At 39.6% G+C, this 25,508-nt stretch overlaps 1 protein-coding gene across 8 annotated transcripts in view; it reads left to right on the forward strand.

Annotated features, from left to right (window-relative positions):
• tspan4a (tetraspanin 4a) overlaps positions 1-25,508 on the forward strand; it is a 71,924-nt gene that overhangs the window by 35,545 nt on the left and 10,871 nt on the right. For 7 of the 8 annotated variants that reach the window (XR_014124038.1, XR_003409929.3, XR_003409930.3 and 4 more), the window contains 5 exons: positions 7,150-7,341; positions 16,773-16,847; positions 22,002-22,103; positions 23,755-23,886; positions 25,260-25,343. Coding sequence is in view for 4 of the 8 variants with exons in the window: in XM_026999560.3 (XP_026855361.1) it covers positions 7,150-7,341; positions 16,773-16,847; positions 22,002-22,103; positions 23,755-23,886; positions 25,260-25,343 (585 nt within the window). In the remaining 4 variants the exon portion in view is untranslated. Of the gene's footprint in view, positions 1-7,149; positions 7,342-16,772; positions 16,848-22,001; positions 22,104-23,754; positions 23,887-25,259; positions 25,434-25,508 lie in introns of all 8 variants that reach the window. The other variant, XR_014124039.1, reaches the window with a different exon arrangement.

Below are 25,508 nucleotides of genomic sequence, written 5' to 3' on the forward strand. Positions count from 1 at the left end.
TTCCTAGATATTCCTACTTACAGAATAATGCATGCAGTCAATGTGGTGTAATTAAATATTTAAACACATTTTCAGTGTGGTGAACATGTAGCAAAAACTGCAAGTGTGTTTACATATTTGAATTTCTCAACATTTATTTTATTTGTTCCAAATATTGGTTCAAAGGCAGTAGATGCATAAATAAATAAGTAAATAAATAGATTTGGCATGCATGAATTTGGTGTTGTGCTAGTAATTGCATTTTGTAATAACAGGAACCAGCAGCCAGAGGTGGCTGGATGTGACTCTGCCAGAGTCAGGGGCAGAGCATGCAGAAAGGTTCAACAAACCAGCAGACAAGTTAATCACAGGCAAAGCCATTATCATAAACCAGGAAATGAGCTAACAAGGGAAAGAAATTGAAAACTACCAGAGCACTGAACACAGGGAAAGCAAGCGGCTAGAGGTATGGTTTGGCATTGCAAGTAAACTGTCATAGATTTTACAGACAGATAGGAACAGATAGAAGCCCCACATATGTAGGCAGTGATGATGTAGTCAACACCACATGGGACAAGAGGGTGCGGTGCAAGGGCGGAGCTTTAGTGGGAGAGGACTAGCCCGAGGGAAGGTCATGGAGAACAAGGGCTATTTCTGCTTTCTAATTTACTCTCATCTTTAATTCCTTAAACCTGGACAATGAAAAAGTTCTGTCCGTTAATGTTCTTCTCTTTTTTCTTAATTCACAGTGTTATTACTGTACCCCCGTGTTATCGTTGCAGCTACTTTGGCATGATAAGAATGTGATTGAACATTCCAGATATTTGTAGATTGCTGTCATACACAGCAGTATACTTCACATAAGAATACTGTCACGGTTTGTTCCTCCCACCTTCCGTGTTCCGTATTTTCCCTGTCTTGTGTACCTTAGTTCCATGCCGTAGTTTTGTTTTCTCCATCCCTCGTTTCTACCTTGTTAAGTTTATGTATTTAAACCCTGTCTGTGGTTTTGCTGTTCAGTGTGTTTGGTGGATGTATGAAAGCCCGTTTGTGGTTCAAAGCCTTTGTTTGTGTTTTCCTGTTTTGTTATCCTAGCCTTCGTGTTTCCTAGCCTATGTTATAGCCTGCTTCCCTTGCTTGCCTTCGAGTGTTTGTTTGTTTATAATGTATCCCCGTAATCTCCATATTGGCTCTATGACCCTGGACTACTCCAACTACTACGAATCTGGATTTGCCCCTCCTTAGCGCTCACCGTTACAAATATACTTCATTCTTCAGTCTCCTCTTACTGAATACGTAACTCAGATTGTGCAAAAAAAGTTTAGAAATTAGTAGTTAATTAACCAAGTTCCATTCTGATCAGCCAAATATTTGTAGGGGTGTAAATCAGTGTAGTTAGTTATGCAAATTTAGCTGTACAGTTAAGAAGGCTGTGATTATATGATTATGGTATTAAAAGATTAATTCACAGGAATACAGCACCTGTTAAATCACTTTGATAATTCTTTAATAACACCAATTGTAAGACAAATGGCTATTTGTTCATGTAGATGTTTATACCTTTTTTTAAAATTGATGTTTTGCTAAATGGTTAAATGGTGCTGATGGTTGTGGTGCTAAATGCATTATTTACAAGAATTAAGAATTCATTTCACTACGCTGATGTCAACACATGAGCATTAGTTGGCACAAACATAATGAGTGGGTTGAAATAAACAATTTAGAGCTGTTATTTATTTATATTTTGGTCATTGACCTTGGATTGAGAACTTGGTCAAATTATTCTTTGTAAGACCTTCCTTCAATGATTCTGGGTTGTTTTAAAATCTGGTTGCAGCTATGATTGCAAAGACAGAAATTTCCTCAACTGCAAATACAATTAGCAAAAACCTTTAACAGATTGAGAAATTTGAGTTTGTATTTTTGTAATTAATATTTGTCATTACATTTGGTGATTATTCAACGTTCATCAGATTTTTTTACTCTGTATTTCTCTATCACTGTAGTTGATATGATCAGTATAATGTAAAGTTACACTTATAGAGTTCTCCTGGTTCTTTATATGCATTTATATGAATGATTATGCAGTGAAAACATATAATTATTGTGCTATATTAAAAATGTTGTTATATTATCATAAAAATCCTCCTTTTAATAATTTATGTAATATATGCATGAATTACTATTTTATTCTGAATTACTATATATAGAGCAACAGTGAGATCCTGTTTCCAGCAATCATTTCCTCAAACAGAAAACTATATTTCAGTGTTGCGGAACAAGGCTAGCCATATGGCTTCATTGCATGTGCTTCATTTTAAGCAACATATGCCAGGTGGCTGTATCTGGTCTTGTGGTTCACAACAGACTGGCCCTGTCTCCAGTAGAAGAGCCATGCTTTGCTGTCTTATTCAGCTCATCTACTTTGATCTGTTCAGTGCTAAATCCAGGAAACCCTTTGAAAGCCTTTGTACTGTATCCACTGCTATCATATGGAAGATTCCTGAGTAGATAAATTATTCAGCATGATGTCTCTAGTATAATTTCTGCATGTCTGTTCCCCCCTCACACTCTCTCACTCCACTCCCTCTGTCGTCTTACAGTAGACCGAGGTCCAGCCCCATTGGGCTAATCCCCTTCCTACTCTCTCCCTAATGCTCCAGCTGGTCTGCACGGGCCAGAAGGAACTGCACAGAATGAGCTGTTTACACAGGCAGATTCCTCACCAGGGGAAAGTAGTGCCGACACCAGATTATTAAGGGATGGGAATGGTGTTGAGAGGAGAGGAGGAGATGGTGAGAAGAGAAAGCCAAAAAAGTAGGATGGTAGGTATATTGGCTGTCTTTGTCCATGTACATGAAAGAGTACAATGAGAGTGGAGCACTGCGTGGTGTGTGTAGAAATAACTGGTCTAACAATTACATAAGGATATTTTGATATACCTGTAGTTGTACAGACATAAATAGCATCTGCATTCATACACAACGCATGGCTAGAGGAAAACTCTTGTCATCCAATAAGTTGGAACTAATTTTATTAAGGATTTACTGAGATTAAATTTAATGCATCAAGGAAAAGGGCCTTAAGGAATCTTAACATTTTATTGATGAAACTACTCACACCCCTCAGTGCATTCTCAGTCTTAATAACACAAAATGAGGAAATTTGGACAGATAATATGTCTGTCTCTCTCTCTTTTCACATCTCACCTGTTCTCTCTCTCCCTCCACATCTCACCTCAGGTTTGGGTTTTGTTTGTGTGCAACCCATAAACTACTTCATGTGGATTCCATGGGATGAACAGAAGTGTCATGTTTCCTAGCTTTCCCTTAAAGAGTGATGTTTTGTCATTCTCACTGCATCTTGGTCGCATCTCATCGAAAGTGACTGGCCTTGACATTTCATGCAGATGAAACACTGCCACAACAGAACAGACATGATAACTCCAAGCTTTAGGCAATCATCAGTGGAAAATGTATCAGTAAATACATGACTAGTAAACCACCACTGTGATGAGTATTACTGCCTTAAATAGGGCAACAAGTCTGAGTCTTCTCCTATACTTACATTACCTCTATAAAACATGTATTCAGTGAGCTTCTGCATATGAATATAAGCAGGCGAGTGAATGTGGGCACACGGGTGAGCTCTCTTGCAGATTTAATATAAAACATCTTCCCACAGCATCTGACCATCTGACTTACAGTATGGGCTATATATGGGCTGTGCATTTTCCCTTGTTTACAGTATATAATTTGTGGCTTACAATATACTTTTGTGGCTTGTGTGTGTTGGTAGTTGTGTTTTTTTTCTGTACTGCTGAGAGAGATGGAAAAAGAAAGGTGAACTCCATGATCATTAAAACATTATTGATTTTAATCCCTCCCTCCCTTTCTCTGTCTTTCTCTCCCTTTCTCTCTCTCATTCCTACTTATTTTTCTCACTGTCTCCTTCCTGTATATCTGCTTTTTCAGTACTTACCCTTTCTTTCATATTCTCAACAATAGATCTCATAGTTTTCTGTGTTTTGCATCATCTCCTATGTCTTCACCTATGTCTCCTGAATCGGCAGTTTATTTGTAGGGTTTACATAGACTACATGAAAATCCATTTTAATAAAAGTGTAGTACATTTTGCCAGCATAGCAGGAGATGCCACTCAGAGGACACAGTAAATAAGTGTGTGTGTGTGTGTGTGTGTGTGTGTGTGTGTGTGTGTGTGTATGCATGTGTACGTGCATGCTGTCTACATTATTGCAGTGTTTAGTGATGTTGCACGAGAGCTGGTCTGGTCCCTAAAAGGTGCTCGGAGAGAGCATTAGATCCCTGTTAATTTGGAACCTATCTACACACTGCTGATAGATTCTCCCAGCAGCCCGATCCAGAGTGAAACTCTCACCCATCTCTTATTTATGAGACACTGTAAATGACATCAGTAGCAGAGCCCAGAGCCATCTTTACATTGCCTGAGTTTTCATTACCAGCTCAGAGCAACAGTAACTGTGGTAAGACCAAACAAAGCAAAACTCAAAGAGACCATGATACTGTAACCCATTAACAGCAAAAAAAAGCACCATGGAATGCAGCCCACTCAGTCTTTGAATGTAGCCTCAGTCTCTAAGTAGTATTTTAACCTTTTATATGCCAAGGTTTGTGAAAGCAGGTCAAGTAGGTTAGTAACTTTACCAGTAGATCTCATAAAGGCCTCACACTCTTCATCTTAGATGTTTTTTGACAATCATGCAATTGTAGGAGACACTATGATAATTTATTATAAATAGTACCTTACAATTTTAGCTATTACCAGGCATACATAATTCTATATAGACAAACAGTATGAGTACAACGGTGAAACACTAGTGTAGAAAACTATTGCATTGTGCAACGATTGCAATTATAGTATTCCAGTATCATATTCTCTGTCCCTGGCCCTGCTCATCTCTATGTAAGATGAGCACATCTCAGCTGTAATAAAGGAGCCTAGTCTCAAGGTAACTGCTTGGAAACATAAATAAATGAGATGAGCCGCAGGCCAGTGTGGGGTCCTGCTCACACAGGTCAACAAGGCAACAGAGAGAGGCTAAACAAGCAAACTGTAAGACATGGAGAACTTCACAAAGTAAAAATGCAATTCAGATAGCCTTTATAGTTTCTCTGCATCTTGGCATAATGTAAGAGGTCCGTGGTAGCGAGGCAGGTGTAAGGCAAGTGTTGGAGGTTAGCAGGAGGGTGACAAAGGATGTGGTCAAGCCAAAACAGAAGCGGGAGAACCTGAACCTTTCTCCCAAAGCCTGCTGACAGATTCCACATAATGCAGAGGAGTGGGTATGCCATTGTTATAATGAGAAATTAATAAGAAGAAGACAAGTAGATACGCCAGGTCTTCCTCATGGCAAAACCCTCTGGCAGGGATTAACATAAATTAGGATTTAAACATAAAAGACCCTCTGTTTGAAATCATACGTACGTTTTTATCTTCTATGTTTCTGGTTGAAGAAGAACTACTTTATAAGCAGAACACTTTATAAGCAGAGGTGTATGTTGCTGTGTTGAAAAGACTAACCCCAGGGTATGGTAAAATGTTTGAAGAGGAACATCCTTTATATTCTTCTGTGAGCTCTAATCTATCTAATAACATCTTTTAGTTTATGAGTATTAGGCATGTGGAAAGAATGAATCAGAGGACAAAGGCTAGCTGGCTGTGGAATATGGCTTTTGCAGAGATAACACACACTCCAAATGCACAGAATGCTGGAGCAGGAATTCAGACACATGCTCTGCTCTGCAAGAGCATCGCTACTGATTTTATCCTCTTCACTGGTAGAGGCAGCATTAGAGGGAGAGAGAGAGGGAGAGAAGACAATCCCTTTGTGTGAGGGATGGGGGAGGGGGTTGAAAAGAATCTGTATTGTACACATTTTTACCACTAACAGAGGAACGATTCACAGAATGTTAGAAGACTTTTTAGGCTACTGTATGCAGAATTTATCTTATTTTAATGTTTCAATTTTTAAAAATGATCAAATGTTGTGTGTGTGTGTTGGGGGGGGGGGGGGGGGGGGGGTAAGTGAGAACAGTTGTACAGTAGCAGTCAAAGTAAACCTTGTTACTGAGATCCAGCAACCTTACCTTCAAATTTTGTACCTCTTGTATTTAGTGCTACCTTTTTTTTGGTAGCTGGCAATAACTTCAATTACATGTTTCTGTATGATGAGTTGTTCTTCAATGCAGTATTTTGGCATATCTTTCCATATGAAACAGTTTCATTTTATGCATGATTTTGGGATGCCTTGTTTCTTTGCCCTGTGATTGAAGTGAGGACTTCAAATAAAATACCGAATTTCCTCTGTTCAGCAAAGCAGTCACTGTTATATTCCCTCTATCATACTTCAGATTTTGAGATTTTAATGGTTGGGGAAATGCAGTGTTTTGGGTACAGTGTTTTTTACATATAATTCTGTGTACATTAACCATAAAGTTCAATTTATGGAACCAAGAATTGCTCTAATAATGATAAGGACTTCAGCAAACTGAAGATGGCTAGCAATCCTTTATTGGAGAGAAGGACTGCGTTATTCACAGTATCCTCCCTTATGGTCTCATGAACATGCCTTTAGTGCATGGGAGACCTGTAGCTCCTTAGATGTCACCCTAGAGAGTCTTGTTTGGAAGTTCTATAGCGTGCATGTGTACTGCTCTTTGTAGCAGACCAACTCCTAGGCACAGTGACAATGGTGCTGAATTTCCTTCATTTTCAAACTCTGCCTGACTGTTTTTAGAAATTCTATTTTAATCTATTTAGTTTTTTCACTTCAAACTACCACTTGAGCTTGTTGAATCACATAACTCTTGTTTTCCTTTCTGAAAAAGATCCTTTAACTAGAGGCGTACATACCATCAGTAGCTTTGATTAGTTAACCTATTAAACCAGTGGGTCAATGAAAACTGTATAAATTATTTGTTACTTTTATTGATTTATAATGACATAGAAGAAGGTCATATTTTCAAAAAATTTTCTCATTATTTTCTGAGCTGTTCTTTCAAAAATCCAGGCAATTCAAAATCATTCACAAACTTTCTTGCTCTCGTAATTGTAGCAATAGGAATTTCACTGTTATATATGTTATATATATATTTTCTCTCTCTCTGCCTCTTTCTATCTCTCACACAGTTGGGGGGATGTGGAATACTAGGAGTGGGGGTGTGGCTGTCGGTTACCCAGGGAAACTTCGCCACTCTCTCATCCTCCTTACCCTCTCTCTCGGCTGCCAATGTCCTCATTGCTGTGGGAACCATCATCATGGTGATTGGTTGTCTTGGTTGTGTGGGAGCAGTCAAAGAGAGCCGTCCTCTACTTCTAAGTGTAAGTACAAATCAATAGGCTATAATTTGTGAAAGCTTAGCTAGTCAACAATACCAATTTCCTTTCCAGTGAAAACAGACATCTGTTAGAATTCTGTCCACTGTGAGGATTTATGTCCTCCTACACAAATGACACTTTTGTAATAGATTATAAGCAAAATAAATAGCTTTTTTTCAAACCAGGAGCCAAAATAGGCACACCACAAAAATATAAATACCAAGTAAATTATGTAAACGAACAGTTGTTATATATGAATGAAGGATACCAGAGTCAGAAATGGAGTTGTCAGTACACAGTGGTACAGTATCAGGATATATCATTATTTTAAAAACCACAAAAATCTCAGTAGGCTGTGCTACCTAAAAAAAATGTTTGGTTCACACAGTGTGTTGTCAATGTGCTGAGGAGGCATGACAAAAATAAAAAAATAAATAAAAGTGTGAAATATAAGTAGTAAACTCTATCAAGCACTAGTCAAGTGAAACGTCCGTGAAGACGTATCTTTTGACACCACAGCATGACAGACACTCAAACGAATGCTGTCGTTGAGTTTGACAAAGCTTCACGCTACCCTTCGTGGCACACAAGAGTCTTAAGGAGTCTTAAAAATTCTCCCTAAGCTACTGGGAAAATCTCTCACAGAGGAAAGTCATCACACTGTGACTGTCCATGAGTCCCAGACTGGTTCCAAAAAAATGGTCCATACAAAAAGATGCAAAAATAAGAAGTGCATCCTTGCATACACAGTTTTTATGAATGCATCTGAATATAAATAAGCATGAAACATAAATAAAAATGACTGATGTAGCACCTTTTCCTTTTTGCATATCTTATAAATATGAAAAGCTTAAAATATATTTTCATGTATGGAGTCAAATGTAAGTCAGATAGGTATAAAAGTGATGTTATGAAATTGATTGGTGACTGATCATTTTCTATAATAAATGACCTATATTCTACCATTTAATAAAAAGGAATAGGAGCTGGATATAATAGCGATCTGTTTTTGTTTGGACTTCAAAACTAGGGCGCATCATGGTTTAGTGTCTAGGGGGTAGTCAAAGATGATGAAAATTTGGTAACAAATTGCTTTTTTACAAACATACAGAACAATGCAACAAGCCAAAGTAATATTCAATAATATCCCACGCCAGACTTTAATATCACCAGGGGTTTTCTGAATGCATTTTTGTGCAATATTCTATGTAGAATATTTTTGTGATACTTTGTGATGTTGTAGCCAGTCGGGCGTCTGCATCATTACATGTTATTTTTGAGCCCTTAAAATTCTCTACTAAATGTCTTGGAGTGTAAGGCAGCTACAGCCAACATTAAAAAAAAATTCACACCAGAGAGGAGGTGTGTGCCAGGTTTGGTTACCTTACATGGGATGGTAGAAATCTAGAAAATGGGCATTCCGGGATATTTAAGGATAAATAGTTGCTTAGCCTTTTTTTATTAAATATAATCTAATCTTTGACTGATCTGTCTTTTACTAAAATAGATGATCTGAGAAAAACATCTTTGGGCACTGTAATCATAAACTGCAATCAGAAATTTTCAATCACCGTATTAAAAAATCAGGAAGCTTGTCTACAAGGAGGGAGTCCTCCCTGCCTGTTTATTATTTACACTTGCATGAGCAACACATAGAAAGGCAGGATAAGGTAGGAGCTTTGGAGGAACATTTGGATAGAGGATGGGGGATTGAAGGAAAGGGATAGACTCCTGTGGTGCCTAAATCTGGTGGGGCTGTTTTAAAAGACCAACCACACCAATAATACCTCTCAACTAGAGCAAAGATGAGTGCAAACACACATTTATTTCGTTCCATAATCATTTTTTGACAAAGTGAAAAACATATACACTGAGCCAACTCTAATTAGGTAGCAAAGCACTGGCAAGAGAATCCATTCCAATTACTGCTCCTAGGTGGCGGCCTTCAGATGAAGGAGTGAGGAAGTGTGGCTCGTTAGCATTAGCTCTGTCATTTCAGCCTGTAAAGCAGTGGGTCATTTTGATTAACAGATTGCCAAAAGACCTCTTTTATGAGAGACCTTGGGCCTAGCTGCCATCTAGGTTTCAAAGGATCTGTTTACAGTGAGTCAGATACTAGGTGACGTGACATCAATCTGTCAACGCAGATATGTTTTTATCTCTTTTTGCAACTGTAATTAAATATTTATTTACACCCAAGCCTACTGAATCATAATGAAAAGGTAAGCAGAGCTAAGGTGGCAGTGCTGTCAGAGTTGAACCAGTCTGAACAGACTGTGTTAAGTATTAAAAATTCCAATCAGAATTTATTATTACAAAATATGGTGCTATGAGACAAAATCCTGCTGTCGGATAATCTGTATTTTTATTACTTTATACAATGTGATCAGATCCATAACCTTATCTTCAGCAGGATAGCTGAACAATGAAAGGCATACTGCCTCTCCCCTTGCCATATCATACCTCATTGGTTGTCTTTCTGAAATCCAACAGGTAGTTGGACTGAATCATGCTTTTTATTTTTCACACATGATGATTGGGTGTTTAATTACTTTACTGACATGGAATAGACCCAGATACAATACATGTTACTGCAACCAACAAATATATATAATTTTTTGCAGACTCAATGTGTCTTGCTGCAACACATGAAAAGAGCTTGACATGTTCAGCGAGAAAAATCCAGAAGGTCAGACAGGCAAATACTTTTTCACAGCACTATGGCTTTTGAAGATAATGACCTGCGCTGAGGCACCCAGCTGCCACTCACCTCATTGAATTTTACTCAGCCCAAAAGCCAGCACTCCACCAGTCTTGAAATGACACCACCTGCAGCCAGTGATGTGGCAGGGCAGAGTTCAGCCCCTCATCAGTGATTCAGTCCAGGCAACAGCGGGAAAACAGAACATCTGTGGTTTGAGTATGCCTTAGAGTGCTCCAGCAAGGTAGCCCCAGTGCCTGAACACAGGATATCGCAGAAGCACTGGAGGGTGGTGGTCATGAGGTGCATTGATTTTGACAATCTGTACATACATAAAATGTCCTTGCACCCAATGAGCCACTGATGGTTTACTCAAAGAGAAGGAAACATAGTCAGTAGATACACTTTAGATAGGCTTTGTTCCTGCTCATCATTTAGCCTACTATGCCGTTGATTTGACACTGAAGTGGGATTTCAGCAAAACTGGAGCATTAAGACTTAACCTAAACAAAAGGTCTTAACCTAAGCTTTCAGAGAATGACTAATACTGGTCTGATGCGTTCTCATCTTATCATGCCAGTTTATTTCCACTTTGCCGCGGACAATTTTGTCATCATACAATGGACCACATTGTGAATTCTTAAAAGGAAGCCACAAAACAGTATGCTGTTATCTCACTGAGGGTAATTTCATTTATTTGTCTTTTACTGCAGCATTACTGGAGAGATGAGGGAGGTCGCACTCTAGTTGACTTGAATTGTTTATTAGTGTAATGAAAAGACCAATGTAAATAAAGAACTGGTTGCCACCTGAATTGTTCTGTGGGAAAACCATTTGCCACAATCAATATTGTCCTAGCGTGGGCACGCTTTCATAATAGTCTATATCCATAACCAATCAATGAGAAACAAAATCTGTGTTCACTGTCATAGAAATTTGTGTTGTTGCCATTAAATTAGTGGAAAATGCTTTTTCTTTCACACTAACGTGGAATGTCGGCTTGATTTTCTCTGCAGAATAAACAATGAAAAGTAAAATGCTGAAAATATATCAAACTTGTGGTACCATTTGTAATGCCAGTTATGACATTCCTTTCATTTTGGACAGCACTTACATTTATGACTGTAGTTCCCTTGAGGTAGCATGAGATGTGCAATACACTTCATCTAAGAGCCCATGCCAGAAAGACTTGTCTCTTGTAGCAGCATATGTCAGTGTTTCAAGACCAAGTTTATTAGGCTTTCACAGAAATAGTGAAATAGAAAGAGAAAACCAACAATGCTATACAATATTTTTGTTATATTGAAAGCCCTTATAAAAGCCCTTACCATTTCAATGAGAGGTGTGCACCTGATTAGCCTGATATCAGGGTGTCATCAGACAATAACTCAAGCACTTTCTCTTGTTCAGCACAGATCAGATCCTCAAGCGTTCCTATGACGTCAATTTTAAGTTTTTAAATTCATTCAAAAGTGAGAAAATATCAGCCAGAAAGGCTAGTTTTCCCAGTCATACTGATTCCTCAAACAGACTAGCCAAGGAAGATTGTTAGTCATGCAAACACATGTATACCTCTAGAGTGCAGTTAAAAGAACTTTGTGAGCATGTGTTGCCTTGACAACCATCTCACTTCAGTGTGTAGCAAAAGTTGCATATGTTCACTGGCCATTTCATCACAAGGCTCACTGACCACATATGAATATATTGCTTAAGCCTTTATACAAATTTACCAGAGTCTAGGACAAATTTTAATTCCTCTGGTATTTTCTTGACTGTCAGTGCCTTGCAATGAATGCTGCAGTGTGTCCATATTTGGAGAAACTTCTTTAATTCATAAACACAGCTGTGTCATCTAGTCATTGCTCTGGCACCATCTATTCAAACCCCTATGCATTTTTTTCCATGGTCAGTGTCATTATTTTTGATCCATTCATTCAGAAGGTGAAATATATACTCTAATGTAATTCTTGTTGGTAGCAACTTACATAACAAAATATCCTCATGTAATGTTTTTTTTAAGTGTATGTTTAGTGGTGAATTGCTGTCTTGTGTGCTCTCATTGCTGTGAATCTCACCTGGCTGAGTGCTCAGAGCATATGCAGACCAGCTGCCTGATGTTCTCACGGACATCAACATATCCCTGACCACCACCACCATTCCTACTTCAAGGCCACTGCGATGGCCCCTGTGCTGAAGAAGGCTTCATTGTCCTGTTTTCATTGACTACCGCCCAGTCACACTCATGCCCAGTGAGTGAAGTGCATCAAGAGACTCATAAGGTACATTAAGATGCAGCTGCCCCACTTCACTGAATACACTACAGCTGAGACTGCTGGGCCTGAACACCTCATTCTTGAACTGGATCCTGGACTTCTTGACTGGGCAACATCAGTCCAGATTGGGAGCAGTATCTCCAGCACTACTACACTGAGCACTGGGGTCCCCCAGGGCTCTGTGCTCAGTCCACTGTTGTTCACTTTGTTAATCCATGAATATGCAGCAACGCATAGCTTGAACCACATCATCAAGTTCACTGATGACATGACCATGGTGGGTCTCATCAGCAGGGATGACGAGTCAGCCTACAGAGAGGTGCAGTGGCTAATGGATGGGTGCAAGGATAAAACAAAAGAAATGGTGGTTGACTTCAGGAAAGTAAGGGGTGATCACTCTCCACTCAACATTGACAACTCCTCTGATAGAGAGAATCCTGAGCAGCTGCATCACTGCCTGGTTTGGGAATTGCATTGTCTTAGACTGTAAGACCCTGCATAAATTAGTGAGGACAGCAGAGATCTTTGAGTTCTTTCTCCCCTCCATCATGGACATTTACACCACACACGTTCACAAAGCTGCCAGCTTTACATATGTAACGTCGTGATTACTTTCAATTGCTCATACATAAAAGTGGTTCACCATGTCAGATTGTTAAAGTAAAGCATCCAATCTATTTATTTAAAAATCTTTGAAAAAATCTATTTATTTCACTGCTAGATTTGATTTGAAATTATTCAGATACTCAGAGAGAGAGAGAGAGAGAGAGAGAGAGAGAGAGAGAGAGAGAGAGAGAGAGATTTCTACCACAAAAAGCCTTGAGTATATAATGTGAATAAGAAAACACATGAAGGTTATACTTTAGATAAAGGGATAGTGGGTATGCAATCCTTCAGGTCTGTTTGTGAGCACCACCTCCAGGCCTAACCAAACAGCCATAAAGCACCATTTGACACTGTTGCATCTGACAGCCCTGCAATTTATACTGCAACAAGAGGCTTTTAAAACATCAGCCACATCACCACAAGCCAACTACAAAGCAAAGTTTAGCATGCCACCACTATGTTCTGACCAACCTTTGAAGGGGAGCACAAATTAAAAACGATTATGATTTGATATCATTGAGAGCAGTGCCATCTCCCAGACCCTGATATGCTTCTTGTTTTGTCTGGATCCCATAGATACTCTGCTCACAGTCACTGTTCCAGGATCCCCACTCTCCAAAATCCATGGCTTCTCCATCCAGAATCTTGGAGTCACATTTGAACTTGAAGGGTGATATTTAACACCCATTATCCTTACTAAATTCACTGTACTTCAAACAACACTAGTGGTTATCTGAATCGTGTACATTTACCATCTATTTTAATTTTGAGCATTTTAATAATTTTTAAACAGTATAAAAATTACACAAACAGACCTTATGTTGTCATCAGCTGTTTGCCTTGAGTGATGTCTGTTTTCATTTGGAAGGCAGTGATAGCTCAGTGATGAGTATTTTACTTGTATTTGACTTGTAATCAGAAGGTTGCCAGTTCAAGTCCACCACTGCCAAGTTGCCACTGTTGGGTCCCTGAGCAAAGCCCTTAAAACTCAATTGCTCACGTTGTATTCATAATTGCAAGTCGCTTTGGATAAACGTGTCAGCTAAATACCGTAAATGTAATGGAAGGCTTTGACAGGTCCTGATGGACACCATCCTTTCTTGTCCTTTCTTACATACATACCACCATAAAGACTGAACATACAGAAATGGTGCAAGAATGCTGAAAGCCATGTGAAGATATAAAGAAAATGTTACATTAATAGGCACAGTGAAACACTTTTAGCTTAACCATCTGCTTTTCTACCTACTGCAGTTAGTTTAACATAAAGAGTAATGCATATGTGTGGAGTTGGGCACTTAAATTCCCTTCTTTGATTCTTTGTCACACATTATTGTCCAGATGACTTAATGATAAAAAAACAGACAAATGCCATTTAAAGTAGTGTCATCAAAAATAATACTGGGCCCTTGGAAACGTTTCACCTGAAACATGAATGAATGCTTTATTGGTCTATTGAGGAGATTAGTATACATATAAATGCAAATCTAATTAGGCTGTTTAGGGAAAATCACTTAAAAATGTACATTCCACAGTAATACAGATTTGGCACATATACAGTTGAAGTGTCCTTACCAAAAGACTGAATTCAGGAGCATACATGCCATTTGGGCACAGATTAGCATGTCCCCACTCACCCCACTTCCCCCTATTGTCAACAGTGATCAGGGAATCTAGCTCATGGACATTATCCATCACTTCTACCGTCTCCCTACGGGCATGAGAAAGAGGCAAGAGCAACAAGAGAAGAGTGTTGAGGAAGATGTATATCTCGTTATCTCTGAGCCAGCATAAGGTTATGCTGGTTTTTATGTTCGTGTGAGAACAGTTAGGCTGCACTTTCTACATGTCAGATTTCGCAATTAGCTACCTTTGCCATTCCGATTGACTGTCACTTAAACTGGTCCGCAGCTGTTGTGCAAGTGCAGATATGCGCATTCTAATGCTAATGCCTTCTTTAATTTACCCTGCTCACTGCTCATAGCTGCTGTTATTGGTTGTTTGTTTGTTTTATACCCACAATGAAAGAAAATGAATGATACTGAATGTACTAAACCAGATAATTTGTACAACTGAATAAATTAATGTTTAGCAGATGCTCTTATTCACAGTGACTTATATATTTATCAATATGGCAGCATGTGCATTCCCTGGGAACCCAATGGGAACCCAATCGATGACTTTGGTGTTGCTAGCACCTTGCTCTGCCTGCTTTAAGCTTGTTAGAATAATGCAAATGTGTAGGCCAACATTAAAGCAAACAAATCACTGGCATTGCAATATATGTGAAATAAAACATGGCTTCACCATTTATGTGGCATAATATTTGTGTCGTGATATATTCTCTTGGTTTATGTTTCCAGTCGAAGCGCGCTGGTGACCACAGCTGTACAAAGTGTCACTGTGAGGATTTATCAGGGGTGTCTTAATAGTGAAACACTGTGCCCTAGTGGGTGGAGCAGGCCAGGTGGAGTCTCTGAGGTAGCATTCATGGTCCACAGCGGGGCTGTTCTGGGGGAGCAGGTTCATGTTAAAATATTCTCTGACAAGGGACAGGGGTTGTTCACACCTTAAGCAGCTATTATGTCACGGATGTATTAACAATGTGGGTTAGATCACCCGCATGCCTTTATATTTTGCAGACGATGCCAGTGTGATTGCAGAATAATCCCAGCCCCATTACAATTTAGTATCTGCACATGGCTGATGAGGGAAGAGCAGCTGTGATCAAAAATGCTTAGAGAGAGAGAAAAAAATGTACGATAGGTTGTAAGACTAACATATATGTCCATGGCAACACCATTCAGTTGTGCCTTTGATGTTATACAACCAATATAAGAACAGTGTTTTATAACTGGTTTAACAACAGCTTTGCATAAACATACATGTATTTATCTCTCTCAGATAAACATGCATGTCTTATTTTCAAGGAAAATATGATGAAAAAGTCTTTTTAATGTGTGTGTGCTTGGTGGTTTGTTCGAATGGGCTACTCATTAAAATACAGATGTTACATCATGAATCCATTCCTCTACTATCATTTTCTACTAGATTATTTTTATGTCAAGCTCTGGCAGATGTTGGAAACCTATTGCTTTCAGAACATACTTTTTAAAGGTTATTGACACAGAGCTTGGTCTACAGAAGATTAATAGTACAAATACAACAGACTCTAACAGCAATAAGAAGAAAATGTGTGAATGAGCTTTTATGTTCAACTGCTCTCAATTGTTTTCTGTCTCTCTTTCTCTCTCTTTGCTTTCGGTCTCTCTCCCTCCTTCTCTCTGTCTCACTCTTCCTCAAGGTTAACCTAGATGAGCTGCACCATTGCATGCTTTTTGCTTAGCTATGAGTCAAAAGGATTAATAATTAGTTGATGAATTCTTAAGACAGTGAAAACACTGGGTGTGACCATGGCCCTCCAGAAGTGTAGTTGGTGTCCCCGATCTGTTGGACATTCCTCCTGATTACCTCTTTCACAGCTTATATGTCTGACACACTTTCCATGATCTGATAATAACAACATATGTTGCTGTGCAAGTTAGAAGTTTTTTTTAAGCAAGCCTGCTGTCTTCAGTGCTCTGCAATGTGTGCTGGTATGAGATGAATTTTACTGCATCACTGTTATTCAGAATGAAAGCGGTATGAGGGAGAAGTAGAAATATAGCTCCTGAAAAAAGCCAGATGCAGTAGGGCTAAATCACCCTGCTGCATTTTTTAAGAGCTCTCTGACCCTCCTCATCCTTGCAGTTAGTCATAAAATATTTTCAGCGATTGATTAAAATGATGCTCCATTCATCTATGCCATATCTCACTACTACCTCCTCTCACTGTCTTTCTCTCCTACTCTGCAGTTCTTCATTCTGCTCCTTGTGATTTTCCTGTTGGAGATTCTGTCCATCATCCTCTGCTTTGCTTACCAGAACCAGGTAAGATGATCACTTTAACACCTGTTCTAGGAGCGAACCGCATAGTGGATCATCTCAGTAACAATAAGCTTTTGATGTCTCTCTATCACTACTGCCACTTAATATCTGATGGTGGAAGCAGAGGCTGAAAAAATTGAAGATCCTTCAAAACTTTTGCCCCTGAGCAAAACTCAGTGGGAGCATTGGACTGGCTCCTCTCAGCATGGTGCACATCTTTTATAAATTGCTAAAGGTCAAGATGGAGATATATTTTTTCTATAATGCCTCTATAGTCAATATAGATTTAAAAAAAAATAACTTCTGGAATATAACCAAATGAAATAGATTGTGATAATTTATCTTCAGTCCTTGAAAACATTTGGTAGAGGCAGTCTGGTTATAGTTACTCAGTGTGTGAAATGGCTCTGATCTACATGCATAATTTTGGATCATGCACAGCTGAAGAGCTTTTCTGTCTTAACTTTGATATGTTTTCGAAAGGCACGTAAGCAGGACATTTATTTTGTGTATATGAATGTATGTATGTGCTGCTCATTTCCTGTCCCTCCAGGTGCAGGCATTGTTACAGCCATGCCAGACAATTTGCCCCACATTTTGTTTGCACAAACTTAAATATGCTGGTGCTTATCATTCAGCTTGTCATATCAAATAGATGACTCTGTTTATCTGCATCTGCATAAAATAGAACTTGCTGCCAACCCATCTCTTCACTAACCAACCAACAAACCAACCAACCAACAAAAACAAAATAAAACAGACATACACAGCTTTCTTCCATGTGTAAGACTGCTGAAAACATGCAGACTCTACCAGAAGAACTGTATAACTACTGGCCCCAAATAAAATGGGTTATCAAAGGCACAGCCAAGCTGAAGGTCTGTCTGTCTGTTTGATCAAGTCAGCAGTGGTGGAAAAGAATCCAAATGCAGTTATGTTCCCCTCACTGGGTGTCCTCTGATCCACTGGTGCAATGTTTAATGCATGAGTTCCTCTATAACCCCTGTTAACAAACCCAAGGTCAGAAGGCAGCTATGCTCTCTTATCATCTTTATGTGTAAGGCTTAGGAAGCCATTTTTATTTATCTTCTTTATCTCAGTGCTTTGTGACATCTCACTTTATTTTGATGTCTGCAGCAGTAAAGATTACTGGGTAACATTTTTGTTGGAAGCTGGGGGAATCAACCCTTAATATAATTTTAAACCTCAGAAAACCAGATCCTCCTTTTGTTTTTCAAACACTCAGGCCTGCAGAAAAACCCTAATCTAAGAGCAGATATCTGAAGATGGCTGGTGAAGTTGACATTTGCTATTTTGGTACAGTCAAAACCTTTTTTGAAAAGATTTTATGCCTCTTTAGACATACTGTTACAGACATACCGTACCCAACCGGACTTTAGGTACACATACTGCATAGGTATGCTTTCTGTGGACATTTATTTCCACTTCATAAGATCATAAAGTGTAATATAACTGCATAAATGTTTAATGCGGTGACCAGACGAGTGACTGTTTTACCACTACCACCCCCCCACTCCCCGTACAATTACTGTGTGATAAAAAGAAGGGTAATGGGATCTCTAGTGAACCGCAGTCAACCCTCATTTAGTAAGTAAAATGATCCTGGAAACACCCTTGCCAGAAATGTCAGTTGAGTTCTGTATGGAACTGGCAAAGTTACTATGGCGCACTTGTCAGTGTTGTTACGTGCAGCTGTGCTGGTGGGATGTATGCTTAACACAACGCAGCCACACAGCCACGCAGCTTCTTCATAGCTTCGTGGTTCCATCTGCTTTCAAGCACCTTCTCTACATCCCTCTTAGCCCTGGCTTGCAATTGCACCAGCTGCTGTAGCTGTGAGCTAAAACCAAATGCTAATTAGTGGCGCCTGGCTGCAGTGAATATTGCGAGGGGATACCTCAGGGGCATGTCCTCAATTCGGTAAACACAGGGAGACACCTTCCCATCCACGCTAACACAGCCAGTCTGAACAGGAGAAGCAGCTGTGGCACCAGAGGACAGTTGCTGTCTAATTCCAGGATTTGAAGGAGGTGCAGTCTCCCTTGCATGCCCTGATGCACCTTTCTATTATTATTTTGACCAAACCAACTATGGTAACAGTTGATTTCTTTTCAAATTCATGTGCAAAAACAACATCAACAAAATAGCAACAACAGCAACAACAAAAAACCTATCGGAAAGTGCTATGGAAATGAGTGCAGTTGCTTAGATGTGAATGTTCAGGACAATTTCATTCTAATGCCGTGATTATGCTATTTGTAGAACATGTAATTTTAGTAAAAAAAAAAAAGAAAAAAAGAAAAGAAAATCCAGGCTTGAACATGTAAGACTATCCAACAGCATTAATGTGAAGATTAAGACATTCTGGGACTTTTTTATTCAACAAAAGCTTTCCAAACATGTTAGATTTTGAAGCAATGTTAAAATATTAAATGATTGATTTACCATTTGCAGTGACCCAGTCTTTACACTGTAAACCATAAAGCTAATGAAGATGCCTTATTATCAGATTCTGAGCTTATTATTTGTCTTTTTTTTTGGCAAGCCTCCACCCTCAAATAAAAACAAAGCCCCATGATAGATGTTAATAATATAAAAGCATTTGTCACTACTCTTCTAGAAGTCTTCCACGTGGATGCTGCTCTTAGTGGCAAATATTCATTTGGGATATGAAATGCATATTTATTGAACCACAGCAAATGCCAAATGTAGGAAAACTGGAAAACTTCACTATTCATCTCTATCGTGCTCTCTCTGTTGACATAGAACAACCTCACGTCATTGTGGTTATGCTCAAGGTCACACCCAAAGGGACCTAAGCAGTCAAGCTAAAGAAGGCTTAGGAAATCATTAGAATGCAGTGCCTTGCCTTTTTTTCATTGCCATGGCAAATGGAGAAATATTGTTTTCCTTTTCCACTAAGAGATTAGTTTCACACATCTCTTTCAGAAATCCCCCTTTAATCACTCGCATTTAGGATAAATTAATTAATGATTATCCTGCTTCGTTTTGGGGGTTGAGCACTGTGTTGGTCACTTTGGGGGCTTTGTAGTGTTTGCATGTACATTTGGACTTGTGTATTCAGGAGATTGCAGGGGCACCACTGGGACAACAGAGGAGTTGGATGGCATACCAGTGAACAGCAGTGACACAGAAAGCTATGTTCAGGAAAAAAAACCAGCCTGGGCTCCATGCACAGCTCTGTATGCCTAATAGGAGCTGATAGGAAGCTTTAGAAGTCCCGCCTGTGTGCTTATTTAATGCAGTTTTACTTTGCAAATCCCACTGCACAGCAGAGATCCTTAAGCACTGACTAGCTCTCTGTGATGTGCATTTCTTATGTCCTTGGTAGGATACTATATTGTTTGAGGAAAAGCTTTTATTTGCAGGTAAAAGATATGGATTTCTCACTCTCTCTCTCTCTTTCTCTCTCTCTCTCTCTCTATCCCCCCCACCCCCTCTCTCCTGCATGCGCACCAGTGTGCACGTGTGCTCCCCTTTCCTCCATGGCTTGGAATAATTAATGACAGGTGACTGGTAGCATGTTGGTGGAGATCTTGCAGCTCTGCTTTGTCACCAGGCACTAAGAAAAGGCAGCAAAGTCTGCTTGTACCCCACATGTTATTTACCTCGCATTACTCCAGGAAAGGGTTGGGGCCCTGACAAGCTATTTTCTGTTGCAAGAAACCCAGTCCCTATGGCCCAGTGAGCTTAGGCAGCAGTATGCTCAAAGGCTGGATATTTGCAGCTTTTTACTTGGGTCTCAATAGCATTGAAGCTATTGAATGTGCAATTTGCACTTCTTCCTTTGAGATGGCTTTTTTCAGTCTAGTATTGTGAAAGAGGTATTATATAGTTTAGAAGGCGATTAGGTAAAATGCAACTATTATGGAATGGATTGACTGTAAAAAAATATGCTGGAATGTCTGTGCCGTATCATTTGTTCATAAATAGATAGGAGTACACCATGTAAAAAAAATTTTTTTCTAAAGCCCTTTGGAAAAGAGATTTTCAATTTTTTGATACAATCTGCCACAACCGCAGACTTCAGGGCTTTATAATAAACCAATTTGACCATAACAGTATCAGTAATTAAATTTTACACAAATGCATCACAGATAACATTACTCATATTTGTCACTTCCAAATTCTGTTCTTAAGCTACAGTATTTTTTGCTTTCATTTTAAGGTACATTTGAAACATTTAAATTTTTTTCACTATGACAGGCATGCCCAATCTGCACTCTACTAGTTTTTTTAATCAGCACATATATATGAGCCACTCCACACTGCTAAATAATTTAGGTTACAGTCAAGTGCTAGGTGTGTATACATATATGTGTGAGAGAGAGAAATTCAGGAAGTACGGTGATCAGTCCTGACACACGGTGGAGATGTCACCCAGGTGCCATACTGTCAGCATCATATCCCCCATCGATCATCAGTTACCACACTGCCTTTACCTTTGGAAGGTTTTGCTCTTTTTCAGTCATTCTGATTAATGAGTTATGCATCCCTTTATCCCTTTCTCTCTCTCTTCTCCTCCCTCTCAGTCTCATGCACTCCCACACGTATGCTTCCCATTTCACATTCATGTTGAGTCCACTGAGTAACAAACCACATTAGTGCACACTGATGGCCTTGGCAGTTTTTGTGGGAATACTGAAGAGAGAAAATTGTAAGGGATTATTATAGTGTCAGGTTCATGATAGATTGATCAATAAACTAAAATTGTGTCATATCGGTTATGAAAAGATCATTATTAGGTTGATGAATCTTAGTAGCTATATTAGTATCTTAGTATTAGAATCTTAGTATCTTAGTATTAGAATCTTGGTAGCTATGCCTCCAGTTCACACAGATGCTAAATAACACCTTTCAGAACTATCAAAACAAGAATTATCTCAGTAGTCAGCAGTTAAAGTCAAAAAGCAGAGAAAAGCCTGAGTTTAAAGAAAATGTTTGAATATTAAATGCAGTTTTCATAGACCATCCATTCTGAGCCATCCAGGCCTACCTCTAAATGTTTATTACACAGCTGTGTAAAACAACCAACGCTCACTGGTTACCAAAGCCTGCCTCTTCTGCTTACACTGTTCTATATCACTCATTTGTCTTCTTCTCTGTGTTTCTCAGATTGACCAGTATGCTCAAAGTGACCTGAAAAAAGGCCTTCAGCTCTTTGGAACAGAGGGAAACATTGGCCTAACCAATGCCTGGAGCATTGTCCAGACTGATGTAAGACTTCTAACATTCACACAGCTGCTTTGTGGCCAAAAGCCTGCAAAGATTACAGGCTCAGTGTTCGGATCAGGCATCGTCAGGGCTATGCGACGTGGATTAGGGTGTTGTTAATACACAGAGGGCTAACACTGTAAACAAACATTACCAGAGAGTAGTCCAAAAGACCTGGGTTAGAGCTTACATTGATCTCAAACAGGAAGAGTACAGAACATGACCGTGAGTGTGAGGAGACTTTCAGTTAGATTTAAAGTTGATGTGTGTGGCACATTATTATTTTATTGTGCCTAGCTAATGGAGTGTTCTAAGATGACTGTTAGTTAAATGAGTCGCTGTTCATTACCTGTAGAGGAACAAATGGCACCAGTTCTCCCTTAGTGGTGAAAAATAAACACAGCATTCCTCCTTTCCATACTGGATGATGTCAGGCAGCACAAGGTGAACTTTTGATCGTTCTTAATACTGTTTCAGGTCATGACAGTGATAGTAGTAGTTGGAGTCTACTAATGCCTTTGTAGACTACAAGTGTCTGCTCCACTAAATGACCTGTCACTGCATTTTCAATGCTTTTTGGAAGTGTTTCTTAGGAAATGGGTTATAAAAACTTCAACAAACTGGTAAAAAATGAAAAAGAGAAAAGCAAGGTGACATGCTCACATATGTACGCAAAAAGAGGGAGAGTTAGAGAGTTCCAAATCCCTTATGGACCTGGTGTTTATACTCGGGTGCCTTTGATGTGCCTTCCTTTGTATTATTCATGTGAAATCAACAGCTTTCCCAAATAATGGAGGTGAGAAGAAAATATGGAATCAGCAAATAATAGCCTATGTGTATGGGTTGGTGTGTGCATATGTGTGTTGTGTACATGTGTAAATGTGTCTGCTTTATTTGTGCTTTATATGTTATGGATGGAAATGGATAACGGCTTGCCAAGGGGCTATGGAGCTGCTGTGTTAATGGATGGATAAGGCTGCATCATTGGTTTGTTATATTAATGCTTTGCTGACAACTTGTAAATCTTTTGCCAGCAGGGTGGAGATGCAGGGAAAAAATAAAGAGAAAGAAAAGAGTGGTTAGAGGCTTATGTTGGTGAGTTCTCTCTCCTGGGGTTCAGAAAAGCTTTAATAGGGCTCTTTGGTTGGTACCACACATCTACAGGCTGTTAAAGTGTATGGATCGGCCACTGGGGCTGAGAGACAAGAGATGAGATGGGGGAGATCAGGAGGGTGAAGAAAAGATGTAACGGAGAGGAGTATCCCTGTGTGAAAGTTACTGATTGACATGTGAGTCATGGATATGGCTTTTAGGCTGGTTGTTAGCAAATGTGGTAATGTGGTTTTGTTGCAGTTCCTTTGGAAATAGATGAATTATTTCCTATAGTGACATGTTGGTTGGAAATGAGTTAAGATCACCGAAGGGTGAAGAGAGAAAAATTGCCTCCTACATCAGACATGATCTTTTGACCTTAAAGTATGTATTTCCAGTGCATATCCACTGAGAATGAACTCGATTCAAACCACACATTAAATCAGATTAATCATCATTCTGTGCCTGCTCTCTCTCTCTCTCTCTCTCACTCACACACACACACACACACACACACACACACACACTCTCTCTCTCTCTCTCTCTCTCTCTTCTCTCAAAGTTCCGCTGCTGTGGGGTGACTAATCACACAGATTGGTTTGAGGTGTATAATGCCACACGTGTGCCTGACTCCTGCTGTTTGGAATACAGTGATAACTGTGGCCTGGAGAACCCTGGGACATGGTGGACTGCGGTGAGTAAAGTGTGCACTGAGAGACAAACCACACAGACCTGCATTTAGAGCAGCTATAAATTCCTCCTGTGAATATCATGCCTATTCTTATTGACTTCATATTTACAACTGGCTCAAAACCCTAGGCCTGTCAGTCCATCTGCTATCCTTGTACATTCCTCCTCATAAGTTCAGTGTCCCTGTGTTCTGCCTGCTGAAACACAATACACACAATTTTAGGAGCTTGAAAATGAAACATGCTGTTTTTATTGCCAGTCACGGTTACTAACATGGTAGTTGGTCAGAAAATTATGGATTGTGGGGGTGACTAAAACAACAGTTTGATTACAGGTTCAAAGGTAGCTATTATACTGTGTGTTGTAGTGCCTGAAGTGATTCTGATGGTGCCCACTGTCTTTTCATAGAAAATTCTGGAAACAGGGCAGAACTGATTGTCAGTTTTTGAGAGGACTGCTGAGAGGATACTGCTGGAATACAAATGTTATAGTTCAGTGGGGGACCTTGGGGCATTGAAATTACAATGGAGTACTTTTCACTCTTTATAATGGTGAAATAATTAATAGTGTGAGCAAAGCATGAGGAAAGTGTGAGGCAGTTGTCTTCAGTTCTCAGCCATGTATGTGACTAAATGATGTTCATAGTAAAAACATTAGAGCTGTCACACGTGAAACCATTTCTATAAATTTTGGCAAAGCCATGTAACAGTTTTAAGCACTGCAACGAATCGGCATGAAACTGGTTTAAATAACCTCATTTGGACATTTGAGATCTGACTGTGGAGCTGAGTACAGCTGCACCATGCCCGCCTCAGGCATGTAGCATGGCTCCGCGCTCTCCCAGCCTTGGCTGCACAGGCAGGCTGTCGATCGCCAGAGAACGAACAGCGTGACCTGTGGGAGGCAGGTAGAAGCTGGTGGGAAAACGCATGGCACCCTCGCCATCTGGAAAAGATACCCCATTGGGGGCTTCCAGCATTGTGGAGCAAGTCTCTTCAAGTCACTCTGCAGAATGAGTCCCCATGAGGGGTCATCGACATGCCAGTGGCTTGCCATTCCGGAACATTACATGCAAACCTTTGAATAATTCAAACTAGCTAAGCCCTCAGTGTCATAGCATTTGGTGCATGTCTGATCACAGTACCATTCACCATATAAGGAATGTGCATTCTCCAATAATCATATGAAGAGTTTTTCAGAAAGTTCCATCAAATCACTTCCACCGATTTTCACACTGATGGACTTTGTAAGTTGGAAATAAAAGTCTTTATTCATTCAAATTTTATTCTTGATCAGCAATATATTGTGCCTGTGTGTGTGTGTGCCTGTGTGTGTGTGTGTGTGTGTGTGTGTGTGTGTGTGTGTGTGTGTTCACAGCCATGCTACGAGCGAGTGAAAGGATGGCTCCAGGAGAATTTGGTGGCTCTGTGGATATTTGCTCTGTGTACAGCTCTAACACAGGTGCTTAGTGAATAATCAGCAGGAGTCAAGAAGCTCCCACGCTTATTATCTAATGATGCCACATCAATGCCTTTGATCAATACTAAAATGGTAACAAGCCACTTAATAACTATTTTCTCTCTCTCTCTCTCTCTCTCTCTCTCTCTCTCTCTCACTCTCTCTCTC

Source organism: Electrophorus electricus, chromosome 6 (genome assembly GCF_041902795.1).
Source record: "Electrophorus electricus isolate QZ-2024a chromosome 6, ASM4190279v1, whole genome shotgun sequence".
Lineage (NCBI taxonomy): Eukaryota > Metazoa > Chordata > Actinopteri > Gymnotiformes > Gymnotidae > Electrophorus > Electrophorus electricus.